We start from the raw sequence: 14,144 nt of genomic DNA, 5'->3' as shown, positions 1-14,144 counted from the left end.
ACTTCATGTTTCCACATTCTCGAGCCACTTCCGGTTCTGGGGCACGTGAAAGTAATACTGAACATGCGCCTGGTCAGCCACGGGTGCCGTGAACCTGATACTAAAGGATGTGTTGCCCAAGTAGCATTGTTGTTGAGAAAGGAGGCAGATGCCCCCGAAAGCTACAATCATTGTTTTATCGGTTTTAATTTTCGTATTTTATTGTATTTTAACATTTTCGTAATAAATTTTATTTTATAGTAAAATCAGTTTTGTAAATATTATTTTACAGTATCCACTGTATCACTTGGTACATTTTATTATATTTATATTTTATATTTTTACAGTATTAAACTATTTTAATCAAAACAGTTGGTGTATTTATTTAAATTTGTGATATGAACTATTCTCCCAACCTCAGAAGCCTTTTTGAGGATGGCATTTCGGTGTATTAAGTTTGTACAAGTGTGTGTGTGTGTGTGTGTGTGTGTGTGTGTGTGTGTGTGTGTGTGTGTGTGTGTGTGTGTGTGCGCGCACGCGCGTGCACAAGCTGATTTTCTTTATATTTATCTAATAAAATGAAATATACAAATTTTTCTTTATTTATCTAATAAAATTAAATATCCAAAAATTAACACAGCTTTACATAATAATATTAAATATCCACTTAATTACTGTAAAGAAAAAGAATGAATTAAAGTTCAGATGACATATCACCAAAGATTTGCACATTGTGTGTGTGTGTGTGTGTGTGTGTGTGTGTGTGTGTGTGTGTGTGTGTGTGTGTGTGTGTGTTAAGAATTTCAGAATAACTACAGCCTTCATTTAAGAGAACTTTCAAAATTCCTCCAATCATAGACCAGAATCAAACCCAGACCGCTTCAAGAGAAGTAACAAAACCATTACACTGTCAGGGATGATTAAAAATTGTATATTATTCTTATTATTGTAAGATAACACTTAAGTTAAATTTAGATATATGTACCGGGGGGGGGGGGGGAAAGAATCAGGTTTTATTATTTTTAACAGACCTCACTACAAAACCTAAAAATTTTGGTCACTTTGTATTAACAAGATATTAACAGGAGAGACTTCTTCTACAGGGATGGGATACACTTAAACAGAAAGGGTGCAAGAATATTTGCTCATGCTACGAGGCAGTTAGGTGGGTCAGAAAACTGCCAGCTTGGAGGGATACACGGAACTAATACATTAACAGTAGCCACTGGCAGAGGTCAAAGTGATTCTTGCACTACTTCTATTGGAATGCAATTGAGCAGCAGCCTGGAAAGCAAGGCAATAGGAATTTCCATGACTGTTGGGAGTCATAGTGGAACAAGTAAATACATCAGCTGTGTTAGGATAACTAAGAGTAGAAACAGGTGCATGTATACTTGCATGTACACCAATGCTAGGAGTATAGTTAATAAATTCAATGAGCCTGAAATGCTAGTCAAGACATCAAAGGCAGATATTGTTGGGATATCAGAGACATGGTGTCACACAAACATAAGCAGTGCAGAACTGGAATTTGGGGAGTAGAATGTGTACAGAAAGGATAGACAGGACAGGAAAGGAGGAGGAGTTATGCTGTTAGTTAAGAAATACAAAATCTAAGGAAGTGCATCCAATTGATTTTGGTGGACAATGCAGTGTTGAGTTTGTTTGTTGTGAAATAAGTACTGGGAAAGAAAAATGAGGGTAGGTGTGTGTTATAGGCCTAATGAATCTGATGAGTATAATGAGCAATTCTGCAGACAAATAGAGTGGGCCAGTAAATTAGAGTGTCTTATAATGGAGGATTTTAATTTTCCAGATATTGACTGGAATTTGTGGGTTGGTCACTCGCACGCTAGCAAGGCTTTTGTGGATTTATTGGATGACTGTTTTCTACAGCAGAATGCTCAGGAGGCAACTATAGGGAGTAATACTCTTGATCTGATTATCAGTAGTGATTCTTCATGCATCAAGAATCAGCAGATAAAGGAACCACTAGGTGGCTGTGATCAAAGTGTGCTGAAGTGGGATTTACTCAAAGAGGTAATTACCATAAAGGGTAAAGGGAAGGGTTTTTGCTTTCGTAAAGGTGACTACAGTGGTCTGAGACAGTACTTAAATTCTATATGATGGAACCAACTGATGATGTTACCAACAGCAAATTCAAAATGGGAAACATTCAAAGTATTAATCTTGGAAGCTACTAGGCTTTTCATACCAACAATATGGCTAGTAATAATAATAATAAAAGAAATATTGTTCAAGATTTAGGCCTAAATGAATGTCAGATGAACTAATTAGACATGTAACAGAGAAGAAAAATGCATGGGATACATATAAATTAACATGTGACACAGAAGCCTATGATAGATATAAGCAGGATTATAACCAAGTTACAAAGGAGGTTAGGCAGCTAAAGGCAGATTACGAGAAATCTTTGGCAAAGGATGTAAAGAAAAACACCAAAGAGTGCTTTACTTATGTAAACTCTAGAAGGAAGGGGATGAATCAGATTGGTCCACTTGATATCGATGGTTCAACTGTTCATGATCCTGCTCAGGTAGCTAACAAACTAAATGAATATTTTGCATCAACATTCACACATGAGGAGTTATTCAAGGAGGGGAATGTCAGAGGTGTATTCAACTCTGGCAGTAAGCTAGATAATCTTGCAATAACTGAGAGTAAAGTGGAGGAGAAATTGTTGAAGATAAACACAAGAAAGGCACCTGGGGTGGATGCAATCTATCCAGTTATATTAAAGGATGCGGCAAAGAAAGTAAGCAAACCCTTAGCCATAATTATGAGAGTTTCCCTGAACTCAGGAGAGGTACCCATGGACTGGAGATGTCCAAATATGACCCCAATCCACAAAGGAGGATCAAAGGGAGACACAGGTAATTACAGACCTGTTAAACTTCTGTTCCAGGGAAATTAATGGAGGCAATGGTTAAAGAAGCATTGCAGGTTCACTTAAACAAGACTTCAGTTATAGATTGGACATAGCATGGGTTTGTTAAGGGGAAGTCTTGTCTGATTAATTTGAATCGGATACTAGGATGTAGTCACAAAGGAACTGGATGCAAAGAATAACTTTGATATCATATATTTGGATCTTAGAAAAGCCTTTGATACTGTTGCACATGGAAGATTGCTGCACAAATTGGAGCAGTGTAGCATTGGAGGCAAATTGCTGCTATGGATAAAGGGATGGTTGAGTGGGAGAAGACAGAGTGGTAATCAATGGACACTGCTCTTCGTGAACTAGTGTTATTACTGTAGTCTCTCAGGGTTCAGTGTTGCATCCATTGTTGTTTTCTGTATTTATAAATGATATTGATGATGGTATATCAGGCTTAATATCCAAGTTTGCAGGGTTGTTAATGACACTAATGGCAGTACACTGCTGCAACAGGATCTAGAAAAGTTAAGCAGATGGGCTGAGAGGTGGCAAATGAAGTTTAACATTGACAAATGTAAAGTACTATATATGGGAAGCAGTAATCCCAGAGTAACGTATCAACTCTGTGGTACCACACTGACATTGGTAGAGAATGAAAAGGACCTGGAGGTAATTGTGCTGGCAGATATGAAGTTTTCTGAGCAGTGCAGCCAGTCTGCAAGAGTAGCTCATGGTATCTTGTCAATGATATACAGGAATTTTTCTAACAGGGATAAGGAGATAATTATCCCCTTGTATAAGGCAATGGTCAGGCCACACCTTGAGTACTGTATACAAGATAAAGGAGGTTAGGCAGGCGAAGGCAGATTACGAGAAATCCTTGGCAAGGGATGCAAAGAAAAACAGCAAAGAGTTCTTTACTTATGTAAACTCTAGAAGGAAGGGGATGAATCAGATTGGTCCACTTGATATTGATGGGTCAAGTGTTGATGATCCTGCTCAGGAAGCTAACAAACTAAATGAATATTTTGCATCGACATTCACACATGAGGAGTTATTCAGCGAGGGGAATGCCAGAGGTGTATTCAACTCTAGTAGTAAGCTACAGAATCTTGAAATAACTGGGAGTAAAGTGGAGGAGAAACTGTTGAAGATAAACACAAGAAAGGCACCCGGGGTGGATGGGATCTATCCAGTTATATTAAAGGAGGCAGCAAAGGAAGTAAGTAAACCCTTAGCCATAATTATGAGAGCTTCCTTGGACTCAGGGGAGGTACCCATAGACTGGAAAGGTGCAAATGTGACCCCAATTCACAAAGGAAGATCAAAGGCTGACACAAGTAATTATAGACCTGTGAGCTTAACTTCTGTTCCAGGAAAATTAATGGAGGCGCTGGTTAAAGAAGCACTGCAGGATCATTTAGACAAGACTTCAGTTATAGCTCAGACACAGCATGGTTTTGTTAAGGGGAAGTCTTGCCTGACCAACTTGATTGGATACTATGATGCAGTCACAAAAGAACTGGATGCAGGGAATAACTTTGATATTATATACTTGGATCTTAGAAAGGCTTTTGATACTGTTGCACATGGAAGACTGCTACACAAATTGGAGCAGTGTGACATTGGAGGCAAATTGCTGCTATGGATAAAGGGGTGGTTGAGGGGGAGAAGACAGAGAGTGGTAATCAATGGACACTGCTCATCGTGGACTGATGTTATTAGTGGAGTCCCTCAGGGCTCAGTGTTGGGTCCATTATTGTTTTCTGTATTTATAAATGATATTGATGATGGTATATCGGGCTTAATGTCCAAGTTTGCAGACGATACAAAGGTTGGCAGGGTTGTCAAGGACACTACTGACACTATGCTGCTGCAACAGGATCTGGAAAGGTTGAGCAGATGGGCTGAGAGGTGGCAAATGAAGTTTAACATTGATAAATGTAAAGTACTACACATGGGAAACAGCAACCCCAGAGCAACGTATCAACTCTGTGGTACTACACTGACAGTGGTAGCGAATGAAAGGGACTTGGGGGTGGTTGTGCAGGCAGATATGAAGTTCTCTGAGCAGTGCAGACGGGCTGCAAGAGTAGCTCATGGAGTATTGTCAATGATATACAGGAATTTTTCCAGCAGGGATAAGGAGGTGATTATTCCATTGTATAAGGCGATGGTCAGGCCACACCTAGAGTACTGTATACAGGTCTGGAGACCTATTTCAAGAAGGATGTAGAGCTGCTGGAACGAGTACAGAGAAGGGCAACAAGATTAGTGAATGGAACAAAGGGGTGCTCTTACGAAGAAAGGCTTAAGTTTTGCAAATTACAGTGTCTGGAGACTAGGCACCAGCGAGGTGATCTGATAGAGGTGTATAAAGCCTTGAATGGTTTAAGCATGCTCAATGCTGACGGGATTCTTCCTCTAGCTCAGAAAAATCACCTGAGAGGGCATAAATTCAAATTGAGGAAAGACAGATGTAGGATAGACGTGCGGAAATTTGCCTTTAGCCAGCGGGTGGTTGGTTGGTGGAACAGACTTCCATCCCTTGTGGTGGAGGTTGATAGCCTAAATAAGTTTAAGGCTCAGCTGGACAGGTATTTTGAACGAACAGAGGGGTGAAGTGGAAGTGGGTTTTTTTTTTTTTTTTTTTGGCTGATGCTGCATAAGCTTGCTTTCTTGCATCAAATGCCTCTACTAATGCTAATGCTAAGTCTGGAGGCCTCATTTTAAGAAGCATGTAGAGCTGTTGGAACGAGTACAGAGAAGGGCAACAAGATTAGTGAATGGAACAAAGGGTTGCTCCTACAAAGAAATGCTTAAGTTTTGCAAATTACAGTGTCTGGAGATTAGGCCCCTGCGAAGTGATCTGATTGAGATGTATAAAGCCTTGAATGGTTTGAGCATGCTCAATGTGGATGGGATTCTTCCTCTTGCTCAGAACAATCGCCTGAGAGAGAATAAATTCAAATTGAGGAAAGATGGTTTTAGGAGAGATGTGTGGAAGTTTGCCTTTAGACAGCGGGTGGTTGATTGCTGGAACAAACTTCCATCCGTCATTGTAGAAGTTGGTAGCTTAAATAGATTCAAGGCAGAACTTCAAACATTTGGAGTGAGTGGATGGGTGAAATAAGGTTTTTTTTTTTTTTGCTGATGCTATACAGTAAACCCCTGCTATTCGCGGTCGCTAATTTAATATAAAATGAAACCTAAAAAAATGTGAATTTTAAAGCGTCATGAGCGTTTTCTGCCATAAAAAAACATGGGCATGGCTAAAATCATCTTTCCCGGTCAAAACAGCACTCAGTGGGAGAGGGGTGACAAAATCGCGGGCGTGGATGTTTCTTGCTAACCCTTGTTCAGTATGTGCTATTCAGTTGTCATGGAAGGTTTCGTCATTTGCTTTTAATTTAGATGCTTATAAATTGAATAAATTTATCAATTTATAAATTGATATGCTTACAAAAGTGAAAAATGTAATGTTTTGCAGTGTGTTAGTGTAAACAGACTTTTCCGAGTGTGTTAACGGAAGAAAATGACTTTATGGTGGACAAGTTCTTTTCTAACCCCTACAAAAATATGTCTACGAATAACAAGGGAATTGGGAAAAGATCAAAGAAGGTGATGACATTAGTGAGTAAAATTCAGTTATTAGACAAAATTTCTAATGGTGAAAGTGTCTCCTCAGTGACAAAATATAAAATCAATAAGTGAACGGTACGATCAATCAAGAAATCGGAAGAAAAAATCCACCGTAGTGTCCATGAAAACGCGCTAATTGCTTCAAAGATTTACTCTGTAACTCATGATGTTAAATTGGAAAAAATGGAAAAGCTTTAAATCTGTAGATAGAAAACCGAACTCAAAATAAAATTCCGTTACATTCACTCATCATTCGTGAAAAGGCAAAACACCTTTATCAACACTTGAGTGAAACTGGTGATAGCACTGGTGGAATAAGTTTTTTTAGATATAGCAAAGGCGCTGGTTTGAAATTTCTAATAAATATTACATTTAATATTAAATTGTTTCTTATTTTCATTTCGATGCCTTATGCAATGGTCTTGCATTTCACTATGTACTGTCTATGTACATAGTCATATTATGAAGGTACATATAATATATACAGACAAAATTTTAGACTAGTTTTTCTTATATATTTCATACTTTGGAACGGAACCCCTTTATTACTATGGCAGCCATAACTCAGTATTCGCTGTATTTCTCAGGAACTTAACCCCTGCGCGAATAGCGGGGACTTACTGTATAAGCTTGCTTTCTTGCATCATATGCCTTTGCTAATGCTAATGCTAATGCTAAAAAAAAATTCAGCTCTATATAATCCAGTTTATAATACGCAACACAATGAAGGAATATTCCTAAAACAAATATGGAAGATTTCCAACCAATAAATTTGGAATTAAGTTCACTATAAACATATTTTTATTATAAAACTATGTAACTTCATCATTGAATTTACAGTTTTGCAGTGTGTTATTGTAAACCATTGTCAAATCTAAAATTATTTGACTACAAATATCCAAGTTTTATATAAGCAGCCACCAAAGTTTTAGTTTATATATAAAAGGTAGGGGGGTCAACCATATATTCAGATATATCAAACATAATAAACATAATAACACACTTAAGATATACACAACAGACCACACTTAATATATACTGCTTAAATATGAAGCCTATAATTGTGTGCCAGGATAACCAAAAACAAAGCAGAACCTGAAAGGGAGAAATCATTCCTTCTACTTTCACTGTCCCTTATTAAGAAAGCGCCATGTTCATTTTCTGCCAATAACAACTTTTTTTCCGCTTCTATCCTCTTAATCTTTCCAAAGTACCACCTACAACAAACAGAAAAAGCACCCAATTTTAATACCATTTACTTCATTCCAAACAATTTTTTTTGTTTATGTGAATTAATTTTTATATTTCTTAATTATCTTAACAAATTATCTAATAAAATGAATTAGATATTAATTATCTTATACAGTAAAACTTGGTTATAACGAGCATCAAGGGACCACGGGTACGCCATCCACGTGTGCAATGTTTGCGATGCACACAGGCACCAGAAGGCCAATAATACGAATATCACGCAAATAAGGTAGGTTATTTATTTTTTTTTTTTTTTACATGTATTTAAAAGTAAAAGTATTTTTAGTATAATTGAAAATAGTCTTTATTGTTAAATTTCTTGTACTTTTATTAATATTGTAAATTTTTTTTTATCAGATGTCCCAGGAAAAAAAGAAAAAAAACTTTCTGGTTATAAATATTTGATAAATAAAAGAAAACACGAAGAAGAACAAGAGAAATTTTGCAAGAATTACTCAATATTTTACAAAACAAATTACCAAAAATGACCACTATCCTCCATAAGCTTTAGAAACAGAACACGTTCCCTGTTTCAGTAGAGATTATTCTGATATACCAAATCAACCAGAGCCAAAGTTAAAACCATCTTTAAAACCACTGGAAGAGAGACACAGTGTCTCTTCCTCTGCTATGTAATAGTAGTAGAAGTAATAGTGGCATGTGATGCAAGAAAGCAAGTGTATGAGCTTAGACATTTGGCAGCATCAGCCAAAATATTCACACAACCATTCTCTCTAAATGTTTGTCCAGTTCCTCCTTAAATTTATTTAACCTATAAACTTCCACGACAGATGGCAGTTTGTTCAAGCAATTAACCACCCGCTGGCTAAAGGCAAATTTCCGCACATCTATTCTACATCTATCTTTACTCAATTTGAATTTATGCCCCCTTAGGTTCATTATCTGAACAAGTGGAAGTATCCGATCAGAATTCAGCGTGCTCAAACCATTCAAGGCCTTATACACCTCAATCAGATCACCTCGCAGGTGCCTAGTCTCTAGCCGCTGCAATTTGCAGAACCAATCTGTTGCCCTTCTCTGTACACGCTCAAGCAAATCTACATCCTTCATAAAATGAGACCACCAGACCTGTACGCAGTACTAAAGGCGTGGCCTGATCATTGCCTTATACAGAGGGACAATCACCTCCTTTTCTCTGCTAGCAAAAATCACTGACAAAACCCCATGACCTGCCCTGGCAGCCTGTCTGCATTGCTCAGAAAACTTCATATCTGACTGCACAATTACTTCCAGGTCTTTTTCATTTTCTACCACCTTAAGTGTAGTACCACACAGTTGGTATGTTCCTCTGGGGTTACTTCTAAACATATGCAGTACTTTGCATTTGTCAATGGTAAACTTCAGTTGCCACTTCTCAGCCCATCTTCCCAAATTTTCTAGATCCTGTTGCAGTAGCACACTGCCATAACAACCCTGCCAACCTTTGTACCATCTGCGTACTTCGATACTTTTTGTATCCAGTTCCTTTGTAAACACATCATAGTATCCAATAAAATTTGTCAGACAAGACTTTCCTTTAACAAACCCATGCTGTATCTGAATTATTGCTGCGGTCTTGTCTAGATGATCCTGCAATGCATCTTTAACCAGCGACTCCATTATTTTACCTAGAACAGAAGATAAACTAACTGGTCTCTTTACTCGTGTCATGCTTTGATCCCCTTTGTGAATTGGTGTCACATTTGCACATCTCCAGTCCATGGGTACCTCCCCTGAGTCCAAGGATGCTCTCATAATTATGGCTAAGGGTTTGCTTAGTTGCTTTGCAGCCTCCTTTAATATAACTGGATAGATACCATCCATCCCAGGTGCTTTTCTTACGTTTAACTTCAACAGTTTCTCTTCCACTTTGCTCTCAGTTATTACAAAATCATTAAGCACCCTGCTACAATTTGATAACCTTCTGGTATTTTCAATCCTTAACTCCTCGTGTGAATGTAGTTTGTTTGCTATCTGAGGAGGATCATTGACAGTCGAACCATCGATATCAAGTGGACCAATCAGATTCATCCCCTTCCTTTTAGAGTTTATATAAGTAAAGAAATCCTTGCTGTTTTTCTTAGCATCCTTTGCCAAAGATTTCTCGTGATCTGCCTTCACCTGTCTAACCTCCTTTGTGACTTGATTACAGACTAGCTTATATCTGCCATAGGCTTCTGTGTCGCCTGATGTAAGCTTCTGTAAGTATTTTCTTTTACTTTTTCAAAAGAAGCAAGCGCAGCCCCCTAGTTATTTATGATTATTATTTTTTCCATACAGTTTATATGAAAAAATAAATAATTCCAAGGTCAAATATATAATTCTAATGCTGCATTGTTCTCGTGAACATGTCACTTGTAAAAAGAGATATACATAGAGAGAAAAAGTGTACTGGAAGAGTATACTTATTTAAGAAAAAAATTCGGCATGCCTGAAATGTAAGGAACTACATACATTAACAAACTTTTTTTTCTCTACACAAGTGACCTAGTGTTCAAAAGTCTTACATAACGATAAATGCATGCACTGGAATTTCAAAAGCTAATAGTACTACACTGAAACTATATTTAATGTATGAATTTCTTTTTTACAGACAAATTGTATAGAAAAAAAGAAAAAATTGCCAGATTTTTATTTCTCCAATTTTAATGAAATTTGGATTGGTTTGACAAATATTTTTAAAAGAATCAAATATAAAAGTTCACAAAAATCAGTCAAGTAAACACCAGGGGCTCACATCTGGTGAATATGGGCTTGCAAAACCCAGGGTCCTCAGCTGGATATCATCATTCTTCACTTTCTTGTTGATTCCTCTCCCTCAGGGGTAACTGGAGAAATTTTTTTGGCTGGTCCAGCATAAGCCTCAGGCTTCCTTGCATCATACGGCTAATAATAATAATAACAGTAAGTTGTTACATGCGGACATGGTAAAAATAGGCACTTACGTGTATGTGTGTGTGTGTGTATATATATATATATATATATATATATATATATATATATATATATATATATGCAATCACGCTTAAAACACGGGATAAGAATAATAAATATCGTACAGTTTAATTAAACTGATTGGTTAAGTTTAGACAACATAAAACTATACTGTCGTTTCATTAAATGTTCTATAAAGTTATAAGTAATTAATTGATCAGAAGATATTAATATAAGTGAAAAAAGTAAACACAATACACGTATTTACTTTTCACTTTATTAATCACAGAAAAAGACAGAAAAACAAGGAAAAATTAATTTAAGAAAAGTTAATGCACATAAGGCGTTACATTTCAGGTGTATTAACAAGTACTAATGGTTCATGATTTATAACAAAAAAAAAAAAAAAAACAAAGAATAAATTGGTCAACTACTGAGTGCCAGGCACTCAGGATAAAGGATCCATAGTCATTTCTAGTATCCCGGCTTAATGAGCTTGAAGTGCTAGTCAAGACATCAAGATATCAGAGACGTGGCGTCACACAGATAAGCAGTGAAGAATTGGAATTTGGGGAGTACAATGTGTATGGAAAGGATAGGAAGGGAGGAGGGGGTTATGCTGTTAGTTAAGAAAAACATAAAATCTAAGGAACTGCATGCAATTGATGTTGGTGGACAATGCAGTGTTGAGTCTGTTTGGTGTGAAATAAGCACTGGCAAAAAGAAAATAAGAGTACGTGTGTGTGTGGTGTGTTATAGGCCTAATGAATCTGATGAGTATAATGAGCAATTGTGCAGAGAAATAGAGTAGGCCAGTAAAACAGAATGTCTTATAATGGGGGATTTTAACTTTCCAGATATTGACCTGAACTCGCACACTAGCAACACTTTTGTGGATTTATTGGATGACTATTTTCTACAACATGTTCGAGAGGCAACCAGAGGGAGTAATACTCTTGATCTGATTATTAGCAGTGATTATTTCATGCATTAAGAATTTGCAGATAAAGGTGACAGTGATCACAATGTACTGATGTGGGAATTACTTAAAGATGTAACTACCATCAAGGTTAAAGGGAAGGGCTTTTCTTTTCATAAAGGTGACTACAGTGGTCTCAGACAGTTTTTAAATTCTGTACAATGGGATGAACTGATGATGTTACCAATGTTGAATTCTAAATGGAAAGCCATCTGAGATGTAATTTTGGAGGCTACTGGGCTTTTCATACCAACTAAGAATATATTGCTGAAGTTTCGGGAATACTGCTCAAGTTTCAAGAATACTGCTCAAGTTAGAGAGAGAATCAAAAGGGAATCACCAAAAAAGAGAAGAATGATGATATCCACCTCAGGACCTTGGGTGTGCCAAGCCCATATTCACCAGATGTGAGCCCCTGGGGTTGTGCAATCAAATATGAAGTTCGCTGAGAAGTGTAGATGGGCTGCCAGGGCAGGTCATGGAGTCTTGTCAATGATATATAGGAATTTTGCTAGCAGGGACAGGGAGGTGATTATCCCGTTATACAAGGCAATGGTCAGGCCATTGCCTTGTATAACGTACTGTGTACAGGTCTGGAGGCCTCATTTTAGGAAGGATGTAGAGTTGCTAGAACGAGTACAAAGAAGAGCAACAAGATTGGTGAGGGGGAACAAAGGGGTTCTCTTACCAAGAAAGGCTTAAATTCTGCAAACTGGAGCACCTGGAGAGTAAGCACCTGCGAGGTGATCTGACTGAGGTGTATAAGGCCTTGAATGGGTTGAGCACGCTGAATGTTGATGGGATTCTTCCTCTTGCTCAGACTAAGAACCTGAGAGGGCACAGTTTCAAATAGAGGAAAGAGAGTTTTAAAATATATGTGCGGAAATTTACCTTTAGCCAGCAGGTGGTTGATTGGTGGAAGTTGATAGCCTAAATGAATTTATGGGTGAGCTGGACAGGCATTTGGAACAAATGGAGGGATGAAATGGGAGCATTTTTTTGGCTGATGCTGCATACACTTGCTTTCTTGCATCGTATGCCTCTATTAATGCTAATACAGAGTATAACCTCAATTATCCGAACTTTTACTAGCCAAGCCAGTCGGCAAAAGCCAAAATAAGACAAAGGTACGAACAGAAAAAAAAAAAAAAATCATGCACATAACTTCTATAGACTGTTAAAGTTCAGTTTTGACAAATGGCAGTTTGGTAAGCATAAAATTTTTTGTTCACATGTCACTACTGATGAAGTGAACGTAATCTTAAAGATCCACCACAACCTTTAGAAACTGATTTTCAACCTATGTTCTGTTGGTGCTTGAAAAGTCTCATTACCAGTTACGATTTTACAGCCCTCATTCACTTCCCCTACACAAATCGTTATAAATGAAAGGATATTTTCACATTAATCAACAAGAAAGGTGTGTGGGTCACTATCTAATTTTCAACATATATTCAGATGGCAACTTGGGATGGTTCTAAGTTCAATTCCATAGCATTCCCTCCTCAATTTCCCTACAGAAATATTACTATAAATTTGGAACAGAAGCTCTAAACAATTTCAAAATTTCAATGCTCACTTAGAATATTTTAGGAGCCTTTTTAACAAATTTTGATATGTATGACCTGATTTATTTTGTTATAAATCATGAATTATTATTATCTGCTAATGTGACTGTAGTAGTAGTGGGAATGGTGCAAGAAAGCAAGCTTATAAGCTTGCTTTCATGCAATTCTATTTTTTCAATGCCATATACAGCATTAGGCAAAAAAAAAAAAAAAAAATACACACTTTACCCATCCATACCCTCTTAGAAACTGTCTAGTTCTTCCTTAAATTCATTCCATTCAAACCATTCACTTCACAACAGATGGCAGCCTGTTGCAAAAAACTAACCATCTGCTGGCTAAAGGCAAACTTCCACACATCTATCCTGCAACCATCCTTCCATTCATTACCCCCACCCCTCAGCAAGAGAAAGAATGCCATTCACATTCAGCTTACTCAATCCATTCAAGGCCTTACACATCACAATCAGATCACCCCTAAACACCTAGTCTCCAGACACTACAATTGGCAGAACTCAAGCTTTTTATGTCAGAGCACCCTTTTGTTCCCTTCACAAATCTTATTGCCCTTCTTTGCACCCATTCCAGCAGATATATATTCTTTTTAAATTGAAGCCTCCAAGACCTGTATACAATACTCAAGATGTGGCCCAACCATAGCCTTCTACAAAGGGATAATCACCTCCTCATCCCTGCAAGCAAAGTTTCTGTATTTCATTGACAAAACCCCGATGAGCTGTCCAGGCAGCATGTCTGCGCTGCTCAGATCATTTCATATCAGACTGCACAATTACCTCCAAGTCCTTTTTCATTTTCCACTACCCGGAGTGTAATACCACACAGATGACAAATTACTATTGGAATAACTGCTACCCACATGAGATACCTTGCA

General features: G+C 37.5%; 1 protein-coding gene across 3 annotated transcripts in view; it reads right to left on the bottom strand.

The window, feature by feature from the left end:
- The window catches only part of LOC150085589 (tyrosine-protein kinase Src42A-like), a 140,276-nt gene that overhangs the window by 102,277 nt on the left and 23,855 nt on the right, over nt 1-14,144 (bottom strand). For all 3 annotated transcript variants that reach the window (XM_090374128.1, XM_090374127.1, XM_090374126.1), the window contains exon 2: nt 7,616-7,737. In XM_090374128.1, coding sequence (XP_090230254.1) covers nt 7,616-7,737 — 122 coding nt within the window. The remainder of the gene's footprint in view (nt 1-7,615; nt 7,738-14,144) is intronic.

This window comes from Mastigoproctus giganteus, chromosome 5 (genome assembly GCF_048544385.1).
Source record: "Mastigoproctus giganteus isolate SK-2022 chromosome 5, ASM4854438v1, whole genome shotgun sequence".
Taxonomy (NCBI): Eukaryota; Metazoa; Arthropoda; class Arachnida; order Uropygi; family Thelyphonidae; genus Mastigoproctus; species Mastigoproctus giganteus.
The sequence above is the reverse complement of the archived record's forward strand: the minus strand, read 5'-3'. Positions and strand labels throughout refer to the sequence as shown.